The sequence below is a fragment of the Helianthus annuus genome, chromosome 3, assembly GCF_002127325.2.
Source record: "Helianthus annuus cultivar XRQ/B chromosome 3, HanXRQr2.0-SUNRISE, whole genome shotgun sequence".
NCBI classification, from domain to species: domain Eukaryota; kingdom Viridiplantae; phylum Streptophyta; class Magnoliopsida; order Asterales; family Asteraceae; genus Helianthus; species Helianthus annuus.
Genome location: NC_035435.2, coordinates 168,108,270 through 168,132,771, shown reverse-complemented (window position 1 = coordinate 168,132,771; position 24,502 = coordinate 168,108,270). Strand labels below are relative to the sequence as shown.

Here is a 24,502-nt window from a genome sequence, read left to right as displayed (position 1 = left end):
TTGTTATCTTCTGTAACAGATTCAAGTTACAATGGCGGATCCCAATGGAGAGAACAGCCACACAAACGAAGATGACTATGACAATGCGTCAGTACATTTGACAGGCGCACAGCTAAAGGCTCTGATCAACAATGCTGTCCAGGCAGCTATTGATCGTCAACATACTGAGTCTCAAGGCAGATCTGTGTCAAAACCACCCTCTAAACCAAAGACACACTCCAAACCACCCTCTGAACCCAAGAAAGATGACGACAAGCATTCGTCTACTGAGCACAGCGTTCATCGCGATAGAGAATATACTGATGCGTCCAGTGCTAAGGGTTGCACCTACAAATACTTTGTATCATGCAAGCCCCGTGAATTTACAGGGGAGAAAGGTGCGGTTGACTGTATAACCTGGCTGGACGAGATGGACACGATTGTGGACATCAGCGGGTGCGCTGAGAGGGACGTGGTTAAGTTTGTGTCCCAGTCATTCAAGGGCGAGGCCCTGGCATGGTGGAGAGCTCTGGTGCAGGCTTCAGGTAAGTCTGCCTTGTACAAAATGTCATGGGGGGAGTTTATTACCCTCATAAAAGAAAACTACTGCCCTCAGCACGAGGTTGAGAAGATTGAGGCTGATTTTGTCTCACTGGTGATGACAAACCTGGATTGTCAAGCATATCTGACAAGTTTTAACACTATGTCACGCCTGGTGCCATATCTTGTGACACCAGAACCTAGAAGGATTGCCCGATTCATTGGGGGCTTAGAACCGGCAATCAAGGCCAGTGTGAAGGCCTCTAGGCCGACGACCTTCAGGTCAGTTACTGACCTCTCCTTGTCTCTTACACTTGATGCTGTCCGTCTGAGGGCACAAAGGAGCAAGGAGGCTGAAAAGCGAAAGCGTGAGGATGAAACCTCACGAAAGTCTGGGAAAAAGCACCGTGGAAACGGTGAAGGCAAGAGAGGGTCGGAGGCAAGGAAGGAGGGGCAAGCTGATGGAAGACCTCACTGCAAGGTCTGCAAGAAACCTCACTCCGGGAAGTGTAGGTTTGCGTCTGGTTCACAGTCGCAACAAAGGACTCCACCCTGTGGACTATGCAAGTCCAAGGAGCATAAGACAGTGGAGTGCAAAAAGATAAAGGACGCAACCTGCTATAATTGTAATGAGAAGGGGCACATAAAGAGTAATTGCCCGAAGTATGCCAAGAAGGCGGAGGAGACTAATAAATCAAATGCGAGAATTTTCCGCTTGGATGCAAAGGAAGCGGTCAAGGACGACAATGTGCTTACAGGTACTTTTCTCGTAAATAATATATTTGCAAGAGTACTGTTCGATTCTGGCGCTGACAAGTCCTTTGTAGACCAGAAATTTTGCCAACTACTAAATATGCCAATCAAAACCCTTGACGTGAAATACGAAGTAGAATTAGCAGACGGCACGATAGAAACCGTCTCTACTGTTCTAGAAGGATGTGAAATATCCATTAGGAACCATTCTTTTCCTTTATCTCTACTTCCCTTCAAACTTGCGGGTTTTGACATTGTGCTAGGCATGGACTGGTTATCTCGTAATCAGGCCCAAATCATTTGTGGCAAGAGGCAAATAGTTTTAAAGACTCCGAGTGGTGAATCTCTTACCATTCGAGGGGATACGCATTACGGATTACCCGAAGACGTATCTATGCTGAAAGCTTCAAGGTGTTTGAACAGAGGCTGTGTAATTTACATGGCTCAAGTGATAATTGAAGAACCAAAGCCGAAGATCGAGGATCTTCCTGTCATTTCTGAATACCCCGAGGTTTTTCCTGAAGAACTACCTGGTTTGCCACCAGATAGACAAGTGGAGTTCAGAATTGACATCATTCCTGGAGCAGCTCCGATAGCAAGAGCACCTTACAGGCTAGCTCCAACGGAAATGAAAGAACTGAGGACCCAGTTGGATGAACTGCTGGCGAAAGGTTTTATCAGACCTAGTTCATCTCCCTGGGGAGCTCCTGTCCTATTTGTAAAAAAGAAGGACGGATCGATGCGGTTGTGCATCGACTATAGAGAGCTGAATAAATTTACCATAAAGAACAGATATCCTTTACCAAGGATCGATGATCTGTTCGACCAGCTGCAAGGAGCAAGCTACTTCTCCAAGATCGACTTAAGGTCGGGTTATCATCAACTAAGGGTCAGAGATGAAGATATACACAAGACTGCATTCAGAACTCGCTATGGTCATTACGAGTTCCTAGTGATGCCTTTTGGGCTCACAAATGCACCGGCTGCGTTCATGGATCTCATGAATCGCGTTTGCAAGCCGTACTTGGACAAATTCGTCATAGTCTTCATCGACGATATCCTTATCTATTCCAAGAATCAAGCTGACCACGAGAAGCACCTCCGTTGCATTCTCGAATTACTACAACGTGAGAAACTCTACGCCAAGTTCTCGAAATGTGAATTCTGGCTACGAGAAGTTCAATTTTTAGGACACGTTGTGAGTGAGCGTGGTATCCAAGTGGATCCCGCTAAAGTGGAGGCAGTCATGAACTGGCAAGAGCCAAAGACGCCTACCGAAATCCGTAGCTTCCTGGGTTTAGCAGGATACTACCGGAGATTTATTGAAAATTTTTCAAGAATTGCTGCACCCTTGACTTCTTTGACCAAGAAGAAAGAAAAGTACATTTGGGGCCCGAAGCAGCAAGAGTCCTTTGAAATACTGAAGCAGAAACTAAGCAACGCACCTGTGTTGACCTTACCTGAGGGTACAGATGAATTCGTAGTTTACTGCGATGCATCACACACGGGCATGGGGTGTGTGCTTATGCAGAAGGGCAAGGTGATTGCCTATGCTTCAAGGCAATTAAAGGTGCATGAAAAGAATTACACCACCCATGATTTGGAGTTGGGTGCCGTTGTATTTGCACTGAAGTTATGGAGACACTACCTTTATGGTATTAAATTTGTGATTTATTCTGATCACAAAAGCCTCCAGCACCTGTTCAACCAGAAGGAGTTGAACATGAGACAGCGCCGTTGGATGGAAACCCTGAATGATTATGACTGTGAAATCAGGTACCATCCCGGCAAGGCGAATGTAGTCGCCGATGCATTGAGCAGAAAAGAAAGGGTAAAACCCATTCGAATCAATGCCAAGAGCATTGAAGTTAAAAATAATTTGATTGAAAGGATTTTGGCTGCACAGCGAGAGGCTGTGTTGGAAGCTAATTATCCAAATGAAAAGCTGGGAGTAACTGAGGAGCAGTTGACTCTTAGCAAGGATGGAATTCTTAGGCTGAATGGACGTATATGGGTTCCGATTTATGGGGGACTACGAGATGTTGTTCTCCAGGAAGCCCATAGTTCCAAATACTCAGTCCATCATGGTGCTGATAAAATGTACCAAGACTTAAAGGCAAATTATTGGTGGATAGGCTTGAAAAAGTCTGTAGCCGCCCATGTAGCAAAGTGCTTGACTTGTGCTCAGGTCAAAGCCGAGCACCAAAAGCCGTCTGGCTTGCTACAACAGCCTGAACTTCCCGAGTGGAAGTGGGAATGCGTAACTATGGACTTCATAACCAAGTTACCCAAGACCAGGAAAGGAAATGATACAATATGGGTCATAGTTGATAGGCTGACTAAATCAGCTCATTTTCTACCCATCAAGGAGACGTATAGCTCCGATATGTTAGCCCAACTATATGTTGATAAGATTGTAGCCTTACACGGCATACCTGTGTCTATTATCTCCGACAGGGATACTAGATACACATCTCACTTCTGGAAGAGTTTCCAGCAATCTTTGGGCACGCGTTTAAACTTTAGTACGGCTTACCATCCACAGACGGACGGTCAAAGTGAGCGTACTATCCAAACGCTAGAAGACATGCTTCGTGCATGTGCGATCGATCTAGGTGGTAATTGGGATAAAAACCTACCCCTGATCGAATTCTCCTACAATAATAGCTACCACACCAGCATAAAGGCCGCGCCTTTTGAGGCATTATATGGTAGGAAATGTAGATCGCCTGTTTGTTGGGCGGAAGTAGGAGAGGTCCAATTATCGGGACCAGAGATTGTTTTCCAGACAACGGACAAGATTGTCCAGATCCGGGAACGTCTCAAGGCTGCCCGCGATAGGCAGAAGAGCTACGCTGATCCAAAGCGTAAGGATTTTCACTTCGAAGTGGGTGAAAAAGTATTACTTAAGGTGTCACCCTGGAAGGGGGTGATGCGCTTCGGCAAGAAGGGCAAGCTGAGTCCGAGATACATAGGGCCTTTTGAGGTCATTGAACGGGTCGGATCAGTTGCCTATAAACTAAACTTGCCTGAAGAGCTCAATGGAATTCACAATGTGTTCCACATCTGCAATCTCAAAAAGTGCTTCGCCGACGAATCGTTGGTGATTCCCCACACAGATGTGCATATAGATGAGAGCTTAAAGTTCATAGAAAAACCTTTGTCGATTGAAGATCGACAGGTGAAGAAGCTTCGCAGAAAGCACGTACCGATTGTAAAAGTCAAATGGGATGCTCGTAGAGGTCCTGAATATACGTGGGAAGTCGAAGCTACAATGAAAGAAAAATACCCCTATTTATTTGAGTAAATCTCGGGTCGAGATTTATTCTAAGGGGGTGAGGATGTAACACCTCGAAATTTTGTGTCCAATGATGTGTTAACACGTGTCATTTGTTTACACGTGGCATCTATAATAAGTAAAGGACTAATTTTGACAAACCTTGAAAGTATATAAATTCGAGGGTTATAAATGTCAACAAGGGTAAATATACTGTATAGTATCCCTAAATAATGCTTAAACCTTCAAACGAATAAATTATAGATCGTACAAAAACAAAACGCGGAAGAAAGTGAGAGATTACAAACTACAGGGGTTAACTGTGTCAACATGTTTAATAATACCTCTGAGTGACCCTTTAACGTTCCCAAGACTTTGTAACGGTATTATACCCTCACTAAAATAATATATATGAATTTCGCGAAGTTTCGATATGAAACGAGAAAGTTACGATCGAATTCGTAGAAGAAGGGTTAAAAGCGTCAACAGCGAAAGTTAAGGCTTTCCAATATAATTAATAAATAAACCGGGGACTTAATAATGCGGGTAATTAACACGAGGCCCCTATCGGTAAATAACCGAGGGCCAAACCGCAAAGTTACCCCTTCAAAACCGAAAGGTCAGGCGAATCATTACGAAAGATTTCGTTATTAATGGCCAGATTCTGTAATAATTACAAAAAGATTTAAAAATTCAGAAAATATAACCTTAGGCGACCCGCGTAAGGTTTCAACATAAGTTGAGGCGGGCCGCGAGCCTCCTCTATTTCGCGTCTGATTTTTGAACTTTAGGCGACCCGCGTTAAAATGGCATGGAACTCCCATGCGGGCCGCGTAAAGTGCCCAGATGCAGAAAAATTGTGTTTTCTTGACTTTTGGAGCTTGTGAACGATCATGCACATAATTATGGGGCATGGGCACCCTATGCTCAACCCATAACACTTAGGGGACACCTACCATCACCCCTGGTCTGATAGTAGTGCTTGCAATGATCAATATGGCTTGGCATTTGGCTATAAATAGCCATGTTGTAGTTACAACCTTCATCACACTCAAAACACACTATCTCATCATTCTAAGGAGCTCTCTAGCTTTTCTTCTGCTCCATAAGCAAGAACACAACCTCTGTAAGTGATCTAACCCTTTGTGGTGTCACATTTCCTTAGTTATGGCTCATAAACGCAACCGTCGTAACTAACGGTTGTCATTGCAATATCTTGCAAATGATTCAGTCTTATGACGAATCAAAAGTGGTTATGAGTTGGTATTTATGTGGGTATTAAACCTCTAAAATGGTTCCCCCTGATCACCACTCTAACTATGTCAATTATCGAGTCAAACGTGCGGTTAAAAAGTCAACAGAAAGCTATTTTAGCGATTTAAGCATAATCTGTAATGTATATGTTATGGAACCTGTTTTGACAATCATAAAACATGGTAATAAGTATATAAACCTGTTTGCGCTCGTTTGAATCGATCATTTACTATATAGAACTGGTTCGGAGCCGAATGTCGCAAAAGTTTGACTTTTGCTTTGACTTCAGTTCTGACCCGTTTTAGTGAGGTATAAATATACCTTAGGACTCTCTTAGGACCAGGTCACATGTTGGTATAAGCCTCTGTGGTCGGTTCATGAGTTATCCGAGTCTTTTACGCAATTCCGTCATTCGCCTAAAAGTTGACCGTAACGGCCTTTTAAAATTAAAACGAGTATTTCGGACACGTGAACGGACCAAAACCTTGCTTATTAAATTATAAGCATGTCCTTAAAGTTTCACGTCAATCTGAGGCCTAGAATGAGAGTTATGCTAAAAGGCGCACTTTTAAGAAAGTTTTGTAATTAACGGCGCAATTAGCATAACGCCCATCTAACCCAAGTTTTCGTCACCAAAACTTTTACCCACTGTGGTAAAATAATATTTTGGGAATTTTAAAGATTTTTAATAATTTTTACCTTGCTCATAACCTGCGGTTATGGCTACGGTTCGGTAAATACCGAATATGCCCTTTTTGGCCAAAACGGGAGTTCTACAAGGTCTTTTGACCCGATTCCAGTTGCTACTGGTTTTAAATAATAAATAAAGTATTTTAAGCTTTATAAGCTGTTCGGGAAACTCAGATTTCCTGTAGAACTCGAAAATCCCTTTTAAAGTCTTTAAAATGACCGAAAAGCCCCTACGGGGCATAATATAAACTTAAACTCGTTACGGGCATTACGGAAGGTATCCTACTGATACCAAAATACTTTTAAGGCATATTGACTTAGGAAATAAGCGTACGACTCTTATGGTTAACCGTTTCGCCTATTTGCGCACACGGTACGGCTCATGGAACTAGTTTTCGTGCAATAGCCGATATGGGTCAAATTATATTATTTGAACCCCAAAATCCAGAGTATGAACTATAAACCCATATGAAACAAGTCTCTGAACTTGTTGGGTCCAAATCATACTCCATTCTCGGTTTTCGCCTTTTCGTGCGAATTAACCATATCTATGTATCGGAATCAACCGGTTTAAGCTACGGCTAATACAAGGACCGTTAGGATTCTAAGAGGTTAATTAAAACCTTCGTTCCAGATTAGGAGCCCCAGTAAAAGCTATCGGTGACTTGATCTTAATTAAGGATTTATACTTGCAAAGGTAAATACTTTTGACTTATTTCCCCTATATGGGCTTGGGTTACGGTATATTAATACCGCTTGATTGAGCATTATATACTTCCATCGCTTAGGTGGTTAATTGATTAAATATGATTGGCTCATTTAAACAGTTTTGTTGCTTATAAGCCTTTGGGGGGTTTAATGACCGTTGTCCCGGATATCCTCGGCATCATCTTACGAAATGGCCACGACCATCGACATCCCGGTGTAGGCGTACACCCGGTATAAAGTGTCGACATTAAAACTAAAAGACGTAGCCGTTGGTTTCTGTACTACGGTTTTACGCAAACGTGGTGTGTCTATAAATCTTTAACCCGGCACGACCCGGGCTACTGAACGCATAAAAGAACATGTAAAACGTTCACAAGATCATTATGAATTTTCCCAAGTTATAAAAGAGTTTGTGCCTTGTGCATTCAAATCAATTTTAATAAACATTTTCAAATGTGTCAGTTGAATGTATTTACCAGTGTAAACTGACGTATTTTCCCCAAAAAGATTAAGTGCAGGTACCTAAACGTAATTGGCTGGTATTAGCTCCCTAGCGTCGGGATAAGCCTCGCAAGCTTGATTGCAGTATCTGATGGAACAATACTTTATAATTATTTACGATCCGCTGTGGATATATTCAACCCTTGTAATACATTTTGATATTACGATCAAAGGTTGAAGTTTATATATTTATTTTATGCTTCCGCTGTGCATTATATAATTGTGTGGTTTGACTATATTGTTGCCAACATCGTCACGGTAATCCCCCACCGGGCCCACCGGTGAGACACGTGGAAATCGGGGTGTGACAAAAAATAACAAAAACTTTCCCTGCCTACCTAGTACCAAGATATTATTGTTGGCAAAAAAACATCACATGTTATTTTATATGGATGATTCTAAGTTGTCCTATTGTCTCGTGTGTGGTGAATATCGTTACAAGACAAGTAACACATAATCTAATTTTGTCTTGACTTAAATGATGATTGCTACTAAGCATCAAAAGATTTCCATATGTCAAAAAAGACGGCTGGCTTGTCATCATGATCATCAAGGTTAACATAAAATGGCACATTCTCTCTAGCATCACAAGCATAATAAGTGTATTGGACATTGTATCCTTCAATGAAAAGTGACTTGAAACATGAAGAAATACAGAATCGTCACGGGAGTGATCTGAACCGCTGTGTACAAGAGACCGAGAATCGCACCTTGTTCTTCCTCTTAAATTTAAATCTACAATGGAGAAGAGAGAAAAATAGGGATGTAGAGATAGCCGGTAGGGGAAGAGTTCCATGCATATGCTTAAAAAGATGCCTCAAATCATTATTTATTGCAACACATTATATTAGTTTTGATGTTCAATACATGACCAAACTTGCAATCATACCTTTCACCGTCTTATTAGAAACTGTTTTCTCAGTTGAGGCAAACAAACATATTTTGTATTATTAGATACCCAACCACCGGATGACGTTAGTTGGATCTTCGGTGACGTTGAGAGATCCTGTCCTTGCTTGCTACAAAAGAATAAACCGTTAGCCTCGCCACGGGGGACCCCGGGAGGGGGATCCGTGACCAAGCTCCGGCGTGAGGATAAGTAAACTTGCCGGATGGGGTAAGGAGTGTTTTCCGATGAAGATATTCACCGGAAAGTTCCTCTCTTGGTGTGAATCTAATTAATGTGCTATGTGTGTAGTAAATACGAGGAATATTGGTCGGAGTTGATGAGGAGAATAAATGAGAGTAGTAAATGAGAAGTTGGCCGGAGATTATACCTGTCTTTGCCTTATCCTTGCTCCTTCTTATATAATGGCATGCCCTTATCTCTAAGAGAAATATCCCTCATATTATCTAACGGTAACTGTGACGCTTTGGGAAGGTCAGACACGTGTCTGACCCCCAACGGTTGCGATACCTTTCTCCATTAATGCATAGCCGGATAAGTACTATGATGGTGACCGGATGCTTCTCTTATCAGGCATTTAATGAGCCTGTTATCTCTTAGCTGTTTTCCCGCTCACGTGAAGAAGAAACCTTGGTAAGCAAGGGTAATTCACTTAGTGGGCTCTTGAGTGATTGGGCTCCCTAAAGAGAAAGGCCCAAAGCGGGTAAAGTGGGCTTCCACTGGCCCGTCGTCAAGTCATCTTTAGTCCCTGGTTCTGAGACCCGAGGCTCATGATCTGGGGCTGAGTCACAACCGTTTAAGAGAGACGGTTTCTCTTTGGGTGGGCCCACTCCTGATCAATTGTTGTTTGCAGTTTTTATTAATCATTACATCGCCGAATCAACTGTAGCGGGAATTAACTCCCTAGTTGCACGTGCCCGTTTTCAAATTTTTGAAGGGACTGGTGATGTGACGGTTACTTGTACGTCAGCAGTTACCTCTTTAAATATCCCCTTTGATCTCTTCCGATTGCCTATTCAAATTTCTCAACCTCCTTTACTTCCCTGTAGTTATCTTCCCCATTCACCATTTCTCTTAATCATGAGTCGCGGCGGTCGATCGTCAATAAGGTCTATCTTAACAGTGAAGGATCTGAAAACCTTCGTCGAGGCATACAATATTCCGGATCAGTTCTCTCCTTCCTTACCCGGCCCCAACGAATCGGCAAAATGCACGCCGGATAGAATACCCATTTACACCCTTGCCTTTTCTTCATGTGGGGTCCGATACCCCCTTTCTGCCTTCAAGATTTCTCTGCTTCGTCATTTTGGTGTACATTTCTCGCAGATTCACCCTTTGGGGTTCATGAGGGTAGTTCATTTTGAACTGTCCTGTGCTGCTATCTCGGGGGAACCCTCTGTCCATCTGTTCTGTATGTTTTACCGGCTGATTTCCGATGGTGACTGGTTCACCTTTGCTAAGCGTCAAAACAGTGTTTCGAGGCCTTGCTACAACTTCATGCCGACTTCGACCTACCCAAAGGACTGGAAGTGTAGGTTCATATTTGTTTCTGCGGCTATGTTAACGGAATCCCATGTGCCAAAGGATCTTGACGCCGTTATTGAGGATGTTGTACCTACCCTTTCTGCAAGCGAGACTGTCAAGTGGAAAAGAATGTGTGATAATCCTACAAGGGCTTTTACTTTCTCCGAGGGGATGCTTGCCATGGGTGGTTTGAGCCCTTCCTACCCAGTTCGTCCGAGAGCCTTCTTTAGCAAGAAAGTTACTTTTTTGTTCCGGGTTTGTTTCTTATAATCATTTCCTTTTTCCTTTCATGCTTTTGGGGACCCGTAGTCATCTTTGGTGCCTTGTGCAGAGATAACTTTGTGGCGGCTTCTTCAAGGTGATTCCAAGGATGTGAAATATGTAGTTGATGACGAGGTTGATCCCCGGTTGAATGCGGAGGCACAGGTTGCGGGGGGATCCGTCCAGGCAGGAGGTTCTGTTGCCCTGGGTGGATCTGAGGAGGATCTTTCTGGTGGAGAGGAAAGTTCTCCCGACCTTCCTCCTGCTCATCCCTCCGGTCAGAGCGACGATGAAGAAGTGGAGATACAGCTGGTTCGTAAGAGAAAGTCTGTCAGTCCTCATCCGGCTCCTGCACCTCGCAATATTCGCCAGAGGCTTCGGAGTGCTAGTGGTCAAAAACCTCCTTCTTCCAAGGCTGTTTCTGACCTTCTTCCTGCCGGGGTCAAAGGTTCCTTGTCCAAGCATTTAAAGTCCTCAAGCTTAGTGAGTGCCCCATTACTGGTAAGTTATCTCTTTTCCTTTTCTTTCTTTTTGTGTCTTTTCTGATTGTCCCTTCTTCTTGTTTCTTAGGGGAGTTCCCGGGAGCCTATAGAAATTCCAACTGTTCTTCTCCTTCCCGTATCCGGGACAAGGCCTCTGAGGTGGGGGTAGCTCGCTTTTCCTCGGCTTATGAACTTTCTTCGTTACATGCTATTGGGACTAGCAATCCTATTTTTCAGGAAGGCCTTGCTTGTCGATCCCCCCTTGCCCCTCTGTTTGCTGATGTCATCCCTACCACTTATGTTCCCAAGTGGAAGGTAACTAGTTCTTCCGTGATAGGGACTCCTGAAGCTGCCAGGGATTTTCTGAATCATCCTGTCCCCCTCTCACATAAATTTGTAAATTCTGCCCTGAGGGATGATCTCTTTGAAGATCAGTACAGCATGTCTTTGTGTGAAAGCTTCTTTAGGAGTGCTGGGATGCTGCAAAGGATTGACGATTTGAGGAAAGCAAACGAGGGACTCAAGGCTGAGCTTAAGGCTTCCCAGTCGGTTGTTGCTGGGCTTAGAGGCCAAGTGGTTGATGCTGAGAGGAGGCTACAGGAAGAGAAGGTGCATAATCTTCTCCCCCCCCTCCCTCTTTTTTTTATATATGCATACGTATTCACTGATCCTTTGTTTAGGGGCTGGGGCTATGCTTGAGAGGAAGGAGCGAGCCTGGGAGCAGGAGATGGCATCGTTGATTGCGTAGAAGGAGGAACTTGCTGCTGAGCTGAAGCATGTGAAGGAAGTTGGCTCCGTTTCCCAGGAGCAGCTTAACACTATGTATGCAGATTACGGGATAACTTCAGATGATAACCAACGGTTGGCTGGAGAGAAACACTGGTTGATTACTGAAGGTTTTGGGGCTTTCCTGACTGCTGTAGCTCAATCAGAAGACTTTAAAAGCGGTTTGGAGGAGGTTTATAGGGCCTATAGGGATGTTGGCTATCAGGCGGGGTTGAAGGACGGCTATGCTTATTCTGCCCAAGGCCTGGGCAGAAAAGAGACTCCTCTTTATAATTCCAAAGAGAAAAAGAGGTTGTCCAAACTAAACGAGAAGTTTGGGCGTAAAACCCCGGCCGTCCTTGCCAAGATCCTTGAGCATCCCCTGATTTCCATTGATGAACTGAAGGCCATGTTCTCCTCCGCTGGTCCTTCGTCTCTGCCGTCCCTTTCCGGGGGTAATCCCCAGTGAATTCTGAACACTTGACAAACTTCGATATGGTTGTAATAACTCTAACTTACTTTGTGACATTTGTATGCTTTGCTTGACTTTGTTTTGGGCGGTCCTTTATGTTGGGGACCACCTTGACCGCTAATCGTATGACCTATGGTTATGTATAGCTCCTCCTTTGCTTTGTTGCCCGTTCCTTGTCTTGTTTGTTTTGTTTCTGCAGGGGCTTTTATCGGAGGATAGCTTGGTGATTCCCTGGAGACTTTCAAGCTGCTTTAGTGAGGAGCTATGTTTTCACTTTGTCTCGCTGTGTTTGTAATTTCCTATATTGTTTAGTTTTTGCCCAAGTTACTTGGGGCTTCTTTTTGTATGTATTAAATAAAGCAGATTCCCCTTCGTAGTTTTCTATATACGAGTGTGTTTGCATTATTTGTTTTTTATTGTTTGCTTCACTAAACTGTGATTGTCTGTTCGAGGCCAATCGGTGGACAAGTTAATAATGCGGTATTATGCTTTTTGACTTGTTTTTTTCCGTTTTAGGTTAGCTAGACCTTTATTAGCCCCACGGCCGGGCTTTGGGCATGTCTTGAATGCCTCATACACGTGTGTTTGTTTGTTCTAGTTATAGATTTAAAGGGTGTTCATAGGCACGTCTGCCCAGGTATGGTTACCCGCAGTTTTCAAAATGGGACACTTTTGTCCGTCTTTCATTGAATCTTCGAGGGATTTATACTTCCCTTCATAGACTGTTTACAAAAGGTTTACTTTCTGGGGGGAAAGTCCCCGTACACATAGTTTTCCTACAACAAAAGTGGCCCTTGGCCGTTTTCTCCTGTGGGCATGCCCCTTACATGTAATACTTCCTGAGCTGCATCAGGTTCCAGGTCCTGGGGACCTCTTTTCCCTCTAAAGTCTCCAACTTGCACGTTCCCTTCCCGTTTGCCCATGTGACTCTATATGGGCCTTCCCAGTTGGGGCCCAACTTCCCGTTATTTTCCTGCAGACTGGCCTCATTGGCTCTAAGGACTAGGTCCCCTGGGACGAGGTTGAGCTTCTTCATCCGGGTGTTGTAGTAACTTGCCAGGAGTTTTTTGTAGTGAGCTTCCTTCACCGCTGCTATCTCTCTTCTTTCTTCCAATAAGTTCAGGTTCATCCTTAGATCCTGCTCGTTCTCCTCATCCCTCAGCTTCATCCGGGCGGTTTGGGATCCGATCTCTGCAAGGATCATGGCTTCCGTCCCGTAGGTAAGACTGAATGGGGTCTCCCCATTGCAACTTTTGGGAGTGGTTCGGTATGCCCATAATACAAATGGAAGTTCTTCCAGCCAGCCCTTCTGTTTCCTCCCAAGCCTGCCCTTCATTCCTTTGATAACGCTTTCTTTGGCTCTCTCTACCAACCCGTTACTCTGGGCATGGGTTACAGAGGTGAACACTTGTTGAATCCTCATCTGCTCGCACCACGGCTTGAAGGGTCTTCCGGCGAATTGCACCCCGTTGTCACTCACCAGTTCCTTTGGGACCCCATATCTGCACACGATATTATCCAGCACGAACCGTCTCATCTGATCTCCGGTGATCTTTGCCAGGGGTTTCGCTTCGATCCACTTAGTGAAATAATCAATGGCCACCACCACGTATTTGACCCCCCCGGGGCCCTCCGGTAAAGGCCCGATTATGTCAATGGCCCATTTTTGGAATGGCCAAGATGTCGAGACCGAGACCATAGGGTGTTTATGCTGGTGGGTCATTGGTGCATGTACTTGGCAGTTATCACATTTCTTGATTTCTTCAGATGCCGTCTCGTACATTCGTGGCCAGTAGAATCCTGCGTTCATTGCCCTTCTTATAACCGTTCTTGGTCCTGAGTGCATCCCACAGATTCCCTCATGCATTTCCCTGACCACATATTCGGCCTCTTCCATGTTTATGCACTTTAGGGACGGGCCCAGGTACGACCTTCGGTATAGCTCTTCCTCAATCAGTTCATATTGTAGGGCTTTGACTCTTACCTTTCTGGCCGCCCATTCCCCCTCGGGTAAGGTCCCGTCCCGTAGGAATTTAATGATCGGGGTCATCCATGTTTCTTGGGAACCTTCGATTGTGGCCACTTCCGTTACGTCCAGGGAGGGGGATGTCAGGACCTCTACTTTGACCTCCTTCGCGAGGTGGTCGAATGCTACTGAAGCTAACTTGCTGAGTGCATCAGACTTCCTGTTCCTCCCTTGAGGGATGTATTCCAGTTTGAAGGTTCTGAATGCCTTAGCTGTCTCCTTAACTTTCGCCACATACCGAGCCATGATGCTATCCCTCGCTTCATATTCCCCCTGATACTGCTTTACTACCAACTGTGAATCGGTACTGGCCTCCACGTGTTTTGCTTTCATCTTCTGTGCCAATCTCATCCCTGCCAAGATGGCTTCATACTCGGCGGTATTGTTGGTGTTTTCGAAATCCAACCTTATAGCATACGTCAGCTCAACCCCCTCGGGGCTTATCAATGTGATGCCTGCCCCATTCCCTTCTTCACTGGATGCTCCGTCCGTGAACAACTTCCAGACAGCCTCGTATTCCCTTTTCTTTTCTTCTTCCTCCAAAATTTCCCACCTTAGTAATTCCCTCTCTTCGTCCTCAGGCACTTCTGCTAGGAAGTTAGCCAGTATTTGTCCCTTCATGGCTGTCCTGGGCTTGAACTCCAGAGAATGTTCTCCCAATTCTACGGCCCATTTAGCCAGTCGCCCTGACTGTTTCGGTTTTCTAAGCACTTTCTAAAGGGGTTGATCAGTTTCTAAGGTGACCTTATGCCCTTGGAAGTACCTTCTGAGCCTTCGAGATGCAAAAACCAGGGCCAATGCAAGCTTTTCTAAAGGCATGTACCGCTCCACGGTCCCCTTAAGTGTTCTGCTGATAAAATATATGGGGATCTGTTTCCCCTCCCGTTCCACCATCATGACCGCGCTTATGGTCGTCTTAGAGGCAGATAGGTAAAGGAGCAGCGGGTCCCCGGGCACCGGGGTGGCTAACGTTGAGAGCTTCCAGATGTAGGTTTTCATTTCCTGAAAGGCAGCTTCGGCCTCGGTGGTCCAGTTGAATTTCCTGGTCTGGAGGCAGTCTTTTAACACTTTCATGAAAGGGAGGGTTTTGTTAGCCACTTTTGATAAGAAACGATTTAGCGCAATCAGCCTTCCGTTTAACTGCTGGATGTCCTTAAGGGACCTGCGAGAGCACATTTCGGCCACAGCCTGGGTATTTTCTGGGTTTGCCTTTATCCCTCCTTTAGTTACCACCACCCCCAGGAAATTTCCTTCCTCTACCCCGAAACAGCACTTCCCGGGGTTCAGTTTTATGTTTACATCCTGCATTGTGTTGAGAGTCTCAGATATGTCGTCTATCATGGCTGCTTCTGTCAGACTTTTGATGACAATGTCGTCAACATACACCTTTAGATTCCTTCCCCTTTGCTCCCTAAACAAGGTGTTCATAAAACTTTGGTATGTTGCCCCCGCATTTTTGAGAACAAAGGGCATCTTGGTATAGCAAAATGTTCCCTCATCGGTGATGAAAGCAGTTTTCTCTTCGTCTTCTATTGACATCTGTATTTGGTGGTATCGCTTGTAGGCATCTAGGAAGCACTTCAACGGATACTGAGACAGAGAGTCCACTTGGGTGTCTATCTCCGGGAGGGGGTAGAAGTCCTTGGGGCATGCTTTGTTTAAGTCTTGGAAATCGATGCACATCCTCCATCCCCCATCTTTTTTCTGAACCATAACTGGGTTAGCAACCCAGGATGGGTATTTGACTTCCCTGACTATCCCCGCCCTGAGTAACTTGCGGGTCTCTTCACAAGCAGCCCTTCTTTTGTTTGGTCCCATGCTCCGCTTCTTTTGTCTCACTGGTTTCGCCCATGTGAAGGTGTTGAGTCGGTGCTCTGTCAGGCTTCTGGGAATTCCCGTCATGTCACCATGTTGGAATGCAAACACGTCCAGGTTATGGAGGAGCAACTCCTTCGGGGCACTCTTGCATTTGTCACTTAGGTGGCTTCCCACCTTGACCGTTTGCTCCGGGAACTTATCACAGAGGACCCATTCTTCCACCTTCTTCCCTTGGGTCTTTCCCGGTTCCTCCCCTTTGGATACTGAAGAGACCACTTCGTAGGCTGACTTAATCCATGCAAGCCCCTTTAGTGTTTGGAATACCAAAGCCCCGTGAGGAGTAGATGCTTGTGCTTGTAGATCTCCAATCCCAGGTCTTCCCAAAATCGCGTTGTACTTGGAGGGTGCCCTGACTACAGTGAAGGTTAAATTGATCGTCCGGACCCTGTCCCCTACACCGACTGTAAATGGGAGCCTAATCTTTCCCAGAGGGTGTGATACACTGTTGTTGAATCCCACCAATGGGATGGAGTCTTCCTCCAGTCTATCTCTTATATCTCTGTCGAATCTGAGGAAGCAATGTTCATATATTACCTCGACGCCTGACCCTCCGTCCACATGTATTCTAGACACTTTGTGTCCAGCTATCACAGCTGAGATATTCAGCGGAAGTCGTTGCACTTCGCTTTCTTCTAAGTACGGCATAAGGATGGGAGTTTTCATGCAGTTCGGAGAGCCTAGGATCCTGGCGTTAACACTTCGGGTAACATCAAATTCATTTCTTCTCCTTATCATATCAACATCTGCCCTCCCAGGCTCTCTTGCATCTCTTCCCTTACGGTCCCCTCCCCCCTCCTTGATTTCCTTGACCAGGTGGGCCAGTCTTCCCGTCTTCACCGCAGCCTCTGTTTCCCTTTTGAGGTAAATGCAATCATCGGTTTTGTGCCCGAAGCCCTTATGAAACTCACAGTATTCGTTTGCCTGTGCCTTGGGGCCTGGCTTTATGGGGGGTGGCCTTGGGAAGGAATTCTTCACTCTTTCCGTGGCCAGTATCTCACTTGGAGTTTTGACGAGGGGGGTGAAGCTGTCAGGGTAAGGGGGAGGGCCCCTCCCTCGGGGTCTGTAGGGGAAGTATGAGGGCCTTGCCCTGTCATGTAACATTCTATCAAATGGAGGCTTTCGGGAATAGGGAGTACCTTTTTCAAGGGGTCTTGCTGTTGGGGTGGCCCTTCGGGGTGTAGTGTCCGTCTCCTTAGCCTTGCTGACCGTATCCTTTCCCCGGACGAAAGCCCTGACCCTGTCCATGAGATTATCGAAGGAAGGTGGGAACTCCTCTCCCAGCTTTTCACACAGCTGTGCATGCTTCAGCCCATTTATAAAGCTACTGATTTTCATGACCTCCGGAACATCTTTGATGTTCATGCTTTCTTTGACAAACCTTTCCATGTACTGGTCTATCCGCTCGTTGTCCCTTTGCCTGATGTGGAGGATTTCGTTGGGATTCTTGACCACCTTCCTTTGTTGGCCGAAATTTCTGAGGAATTTTTCGTTTAACTCTTCGTAGCTGTCTATGCTCCCCGGAGGGAGGCTATCAAACCACAGCCGGGCTCCTTCTGTTAAGGTTTGCACAAACATGTGGCACCATACCGGCATGGGCCACCTTCCCAGCTGCCCCGCTCCTCGGAAGGCATGCAGATGATCCTCTGGATCCCTCGTTCCGTCGTAGCGATCAAAGCCTGGGGGCAGCTTTGTCTTGGGAGGCATGGGTGCCTCTGATATTCTCCTTGTGAGACCTCGGCCAGGTCTCGTGGTAGGTATGGTTGGTCCAAACCAACGCTACCTGAGTCGTCTTTCTCCTTTTCCTTGTGTTTCTGACCGATGATCAAGTACTCTCTCTCTTCGGAAGACATCTGCCTCAGGGCTGTCATGAATGTTTCCAGCTGGTCCCCATTGTTGCCCTTATTCTGGGGGTTCGTTCCTTCTTGATTAGAGGGTGTGTCAAAAGAGAGCCTGGCCCTGAGGCTGTCCAACTTTTCTTGTCTCTTCAAATCGTCAAGATACTTGGTTATCTTCTCCCTGTGCATGGCCACAAAGCCAGGGGTGACATGCTCCGTTTCTTCCAGGTTTTCTACCAGGTTTTCGTTGCCCTCTTCATGAGTAATGTCCTCCACGGTGACCTTATCCAAATCGTTTTAGGTCGTCTGGGTGACACGTGAACTATGTGGGGTTGCCATGTTGTTTTTGGAAGGGTGAGTTTCTCTCTGAACGTCGAATGTAAATGTGAGAACACTGGTCCGGCCTGTGTCCCACGGATGGCGCCAATGTCGAATACCCAACCACCGGATGACGTTAGTTGGATCTTCGGTGACGTTGAGAGCTCCTGTCCTTGCTTGCTACAAAAGAATAAACCGTTGGCCTCGCCACGGGGGACCCCGGGAGGGGGATCCGTGACCAAGCTCCGGCGTGAGGATAAGTAAACTTGTCGGATGGGGTAAGGAGTGTTTTCCGATGAAGATATTCACCGGAAAGTTCCTCTCTTGGTGTGAATCTAATTAATGTACTATGTGTGTAGTAAATACGAGGAATATTGGTCGGAGTTAATGAGGAGAATAAATGAGAGTAGTAAATGAGAAGTTGGCCGGAGATTATGCCTGTCTTTGCCTTATCCTTGCTCCTTCTTATATAATGGCATGCCCTTATCTCTAAGAGAAATATCCCTCATATTATCTAACGGTAACTGTGACGCTTTGGGAAGGTCAGACACGTGTCTGACCCCCAACGGTTGCGATATCTTTCTCCATTAATGCATAGCCGGATAAGTACTATGATGGTGACCGGATGCTTCTCTTATCAGGCATTTAATGAGCATGTTATCTCTTAGCTGTTTTCCCGCTCACGTGAAGAAGAAACCTTGGTAAGCAAGGGTAATTCACTTAGTGGGCTCTTGAGTGATTGGGCTCCCTAAAGAGAAAGGCCCAAAACGGGTAAAGTGGGCTTCCACTGGCCCGTCGTCAATTAGCATCTTTTTTTACCAGAATAAGAAATAAAATTTGTTTCTGATCCATAAAAATGTGCTACTGGAACATAAAGTTATTGCTTTTACTCCTCCTACCTCTTGGCCGGAGTTGGCACGACAGGTCTTCAGCTCAATTTTGTTGGCACGATTCTCTCACTTCTAGCCATCGCCATCTCACATGTGTTGGTCAAATTGTATCCTTCCAATTTTTTTTAGTTGTATACCATTTCTTGATTTTACATTGGATAACTAGTCTATCCCAAAAAAAAAAGTTACTACAAGCCTAACTCAATATAAGTCAATTCATTTAAGTAACCCGTGAATTGTCTTTAATCTTTCATCACATTAAAACATAGACCTTTTATTTTAACAAAAGGGAACACAACCCTCATCTATCATGTGGATACAAAATGCAAGTACTCAGCATTGACGGTGCACCGGTCTTCATGAGTCAACAATGTTTCTAGTCCCATACAATCTACCTATTTTTATCCTAGTAGTTCGTGACCAAAATTTCATATCATATTATGGGTGTAATATCTCTATATTTCTTGATAACATATTTCATTAGGTCATCCGTAGTCATAAAGTCCCTTGTGGGACGTTATGCGACACGTGTCGTGCCACGTCATACAGGGGTTTTATGGGGCATTATATCACTAGAGCCCGTAGTCATAAAGCCCCTACCCATCATTACCTAATTATTAATTTTCAATTTTATTAATTAATTATAAAACCCTTAACTATTTTGTGATTGGTCAAGCTTTTTGAAAACCCCTCCATCACGCCGCGAAGGAGATGGCGCTCCCCCCTTTTTTGGCCTCATAACGCCCTTCGTCGTGGTGTTGTGGACGCCATTGGGGCTTTATAGGAGCACATAGCGCCCCACTACACACATCGTTATATGTGTTGTGTGATGAGAACAAAAAACAGTCAGTGCTTACACATCATCGACTTGTGTGAGCCCTTTTCAACAAATCAGAAACCTTTCCCTTAATGTACGTCTCCCAACAAGTGCAATTAAGATTTCCATTCATCTTCCTGCTGGTGGTATTCCTAAAGAAAAACACTTATTAAGATTTAAGACTATGTGTAGTCAATTAACGCCCCAAGCCATGTAAGTAGGCAGGGGCATTAAACACCACTCTAACGAGGTTGTTTAGGGAGGCACTAAGGGGAGCAACGTTAGGCTAGTAACGGATGTGAGGAGATGGGAGAACGGGGTCCACCGACTTTTCACCAATCATGCATACACACTTCATTTTTTATATATATTTTTTCTTTTATTTAATTTATATGTGAAACCATTACACACTTTTGAAGGAAAGGTCAGTGATAATTCCACCTGGATGAGGATAAGAAGCGTGTGGATAAACCGCTGTTTAATCGAAAGACCAATAGGGACGACAACCTGTCGCCGCTATTAACCTAAAATGTTACCCCTATTAAGGTGGATAAACCCCATCCGTTGGATGAGGATAAGAAACGTTTTGCTAGGGTTTCACTTGGGTCGCCGCTAATAGTGTCGCCGCTATTAAGGTCGCCGCTAATAGTGTCGCCGCTATTAAGGTCGCTAATAGTGTCCCCACTATTACCTCGTTTTCTTGTAGTGCGCTACCTACGTCACAATACGTTTTCAATTTTTAGTCAAGAATAATGCTCTTAGCCTAATAAAGAATATAGTCTTTATTAGATTATGTGTAATGTTTTATACAAATGTGTCGTAAGTATATACCTATAAACGCTAAAGTTTAATCAAGTCGGCTGCTATGAAATAAAAATGATTTTCGGGAGACTTATTACTAATAATTATTTTGGAAATTTAAATCCCGACAACCTAAAAAACTAGGTATCGCATTTTTGACGCTATGGTCTTTCTTTGGTATTACTTTTGGAATTCGTACGATGGAAATGATTAAAAAATAACGTTTGATAAACTATTTAAAAATAAATAAAATTCTCTGTTTTCTTATTTTCAAGAAGCAGGTAACAGGTTGTGACATTAACTTAAAAAAAAGGTTTGTTTTGTAAAAGCAAAACCTGCTTCAGTGTTTTGTATATACAATCTTAAAAACCCCAAAACGTGTTTAAAACTCTTATAAGTTATATAAGTGCGTATAGATATCTTATTATTGGTCACATTTGTAACTATATAAAATGTTTGCATGCAAGTGTGTATAAACATGGAGGCTTTTTTTCGGTGATCATGAGACCATGTTAAAAGATCAATACCTTGATAATTAATAAGATTAGAGAAAATGTAGTTTATAATAAGTCTTATAAAGAGGGAAAAAACCATAAAACTAGTTTCGTTGTATTCTCAACTTTTCTATTTGTTTATAAGTATAAATGCATTAAACTAAATAGAATGGAGGATCCAAGGGGTTTTTAAGGGTTTGTGTAACTTCCTCAGTTTGAAAATTAAAAAATAAAAAAATAGTAAAAACCTTTTGTGATTTGAAAAAAAAAAATAGTGAGAATCTAACAAAAGAAATCACTGGAAAAAAATTTCCTTAATCCGCCACTAATATATACCTTTATCATTACTTTTTTCTTTCTCCTTCGCTTATAACCGCTTTCAAAATATATTAAAAAATTATAAAAGATAATCAATGTTCCCTCAAATATAACCATGAATATAAAAACTAACATTTTATCTCTCATCTATTTACAATCACTTTATAAAAAATAAAGATAACCTATAACATAATTTGATGGAAAGGATATAAGTGCACTTAGTTTATGTCGCCTAAAGTAGTTAGCAATCGATTTTTTAGTGGCAAACTAAAACAGCTCCTAAAATTACCCCATTTATTTATCTTTAATAAGACTTAAACCTTCACACTAAGAAGCGGAACACCATCACAATACTTTGATATATCATTGGGCTAGAAGCGCTTTGGTAGTTATTAACCTATTAGGGGAGTGGGGGTGCTCCGTGATGGAGCGTTGTGTGTGGGTGACCACGCGTGGAACACCGCCGCCGGTCCTTGTGACCACACGTGCTAGTGACCACGCGTTGTGGTGACTATGCATTGTTGAGATGGGTTACCGTTGGGGGTGTTTCAAGTTTAAACAGGATAACACATGTTAACACTAGTGATGGACACCCTGACTAAAATCTATCACTAGTGATGAAATCAAGTTCGCTAATATGATGAAACATGATTGAGTGTTGTGAGTAATGGAAAGTGGAGCACCCCACTTTGAGGGTTGAAAAATAAAACAACATGACAATAGTCACAAGATAAGTTGCATATATATATAAAGATTAAGCATGCCATATAAGCTCATCATATTATCCCAAACCACCACCTCTTCCTCCTCCACAACCACCACTTCCTCCGCCACCGGCCATGGCTAAGACGGCCCGAAAACTTAGTCAAGAATTCCGCAACAACAACAACCATGGTGAACAAACCCCAGTCTACCACGGTGTCCGTAAGCGGAGCTGGGGAAAATGGGTATCCGAAATCCGCGAGCCAAGGAAGAAGTCAAGAATATGGCTCGGCTCATTCGACAACCCTGAGATGGCGGCTCGAGCCCATGATGTAGCAGCCATAGCCATCAAGGGTCACTCGGCTATCCTCAACTTCCCTCACCTAGCTCATGAACTTCCCAAGCCGATTTCCAAGTCACCTAAAGACATCCGAGCCGCTGCGGTCAAAGCCGCAACTTCAGCCATTGATGTTAGTCCAGGAAGCCGGAACTCTAATAACACGCAAGCCGAGCTTGAGCCGAGGGTTGGCAAGTTGGCTACATGTGATGATATATTTCTTGATTTACCGGATCTCTTCATTGACTTAAGTCAACGGATTGATCAGGTTTTGTTAACATTGCCGGAGAATATGGTCGGAGTTGAGACCGGTGACGGTGAATTATGGCCGGAAGAGCATATCCTGTGGAATTATTGTCAATAAGTTGGGGCAACAAAAGATTATTTGTAAAAAGATAGAAACTTATTAACTACAAGGATTCTGTAAGTATAAAAAGGATAGTTTTTTTTTTTTTTTTTTTTTTTTTTGCTTATGCATTTAACCTATCTTATGTTAATATAATCTAAGTTATGTGGTTACATCAAGGAATTGTATCGGTAGTTGAGTCAGATTAATTAAAAAGAGTTTTAAAATTTCATTTACAGATTTATTACTACTTCAGAATTTGTATTTTATATATTTCAGTCTTTATATTTTGTTAATACTATTATTAACACTTTGAATATGTTGTAATTTATAAGAACTAAACTGTTAATATGTGTTACATGACGGATCTATTGCCAAGAAGGGGATTCCAGGAACCTGTTCGGTTTGTAATTTATAAAATAAATTTAAGTTATATAGAAAGTATCGAAGGAACCCTTAAATATTTTGTCGGGAACCTTTAACCAAAAATGTGTAGTGGTCTAGCTTATAGATTTTGTGGGGTTACTATTACTATCATGTTTTTGCCTTCTGTGATAATTATGATATTGTATAATGAAGAATTGTAAATTAATAATAGCAAAAGAGTTTTAAGTAGAACAATATTGTTACTAGGGATTCCTATAGAATCTCACATCTTATGAATTTGTTGGTTTTGATGAACCGAATGGATGTTTGAGGTTTAAAATATTTATTTGATAGCATGATTAGGTTACAGTTGCTTTTTTTTTTTTTTTTTTTTAAACTTTTGGCAGCATGATTTGGTTACAATTTGGTTCTTTTTTATTAGTCAAATTGATTACTTTTTTCTTGGGATCAAGTTTAGTGATCAGTTGTTTTGCTGCATGATTTGTTCAAATAGAAAAGAATTACTAACATCTTAATTATATGACCATAGAGCTTTTGGGATGGTTCTGTGTGACTCTTTTTATCAATATGTTTTGGACTCATGTACAGGTTTTGAAGGTTCTCTCTGGTTCTCCACCGTTTCTTTTTGGATCTTCATTTTAAAATCTATATTATGACGTGTTTTTTCGTTATTGTACCGTCGAACCAAGCCGAATTTTTTATTCAAACATATGAGATTGGAACATTTAAAAAAGTTAACCCCTTGGAGAGAAAAATCTGGATCCACAAATATAAAGCATTTCTAAGATTATAACATATCTTAGTTTTTTTTACTTAAATGGGCTGCTGGAGAGGATTGGGACCATTTTCTTAAATTGGCATTGCTTGCTGTCTTTATATTATATAGTGAAGTGATGTATCCAAAAGTAACGGTATCAATTGAAGAATTGGAGATAATGTTTTTATTTTGTTTTTATACAACTAGACTAATAAACTGCTATGGTAATTTCTTTTATTGAAAAACGAATTATCATCCAAATATGACCAAACTATATGGATGGTCATGTTTTCGAAGTAGGTGGGCTTAATACGATAAATTCAAATTTCTCTGTCTTGTGTTTTTAATGTGTTTACTGTTCATTCTATCATTAATATTATTATATGTTATATACTAGGTTATAATTCCGTGCATTACACGGGGTTAAATGAATAAATTTTATATACTAAATAATAAAACAATATATTTTTAAAACCTCATTTA

The 24,502-nt window shown here is 43.1% G+C and overlaps 1 protein-coding gene across 1 annotated transcript; it reads left to right on the top strand.

Annotated features, from left to right (window-relative positions):
- The first annotated feature begins 22,281 nt into the window (after positions 1-22,281).
- On the top strand, positions 22,282-22,973 carry LOC110928311 (ethylene-responsive transcription factor ERF039). The gene has a single exon (XM_022171380.2). The coding sequence runs from the start codon at positions 22,330-22,332 to the stop codon at positions 22,891-22,893; it is 564 nt and encodes a 187-aa protein (XP_022027072.1). The 5' UTR covers positions 22,282-22,329; the 3' UTR covers positions 22,894-22,973.
- The last annotated feature ends 1,529 nt before the right edge of the window (positions 22,974-24,502 follow it).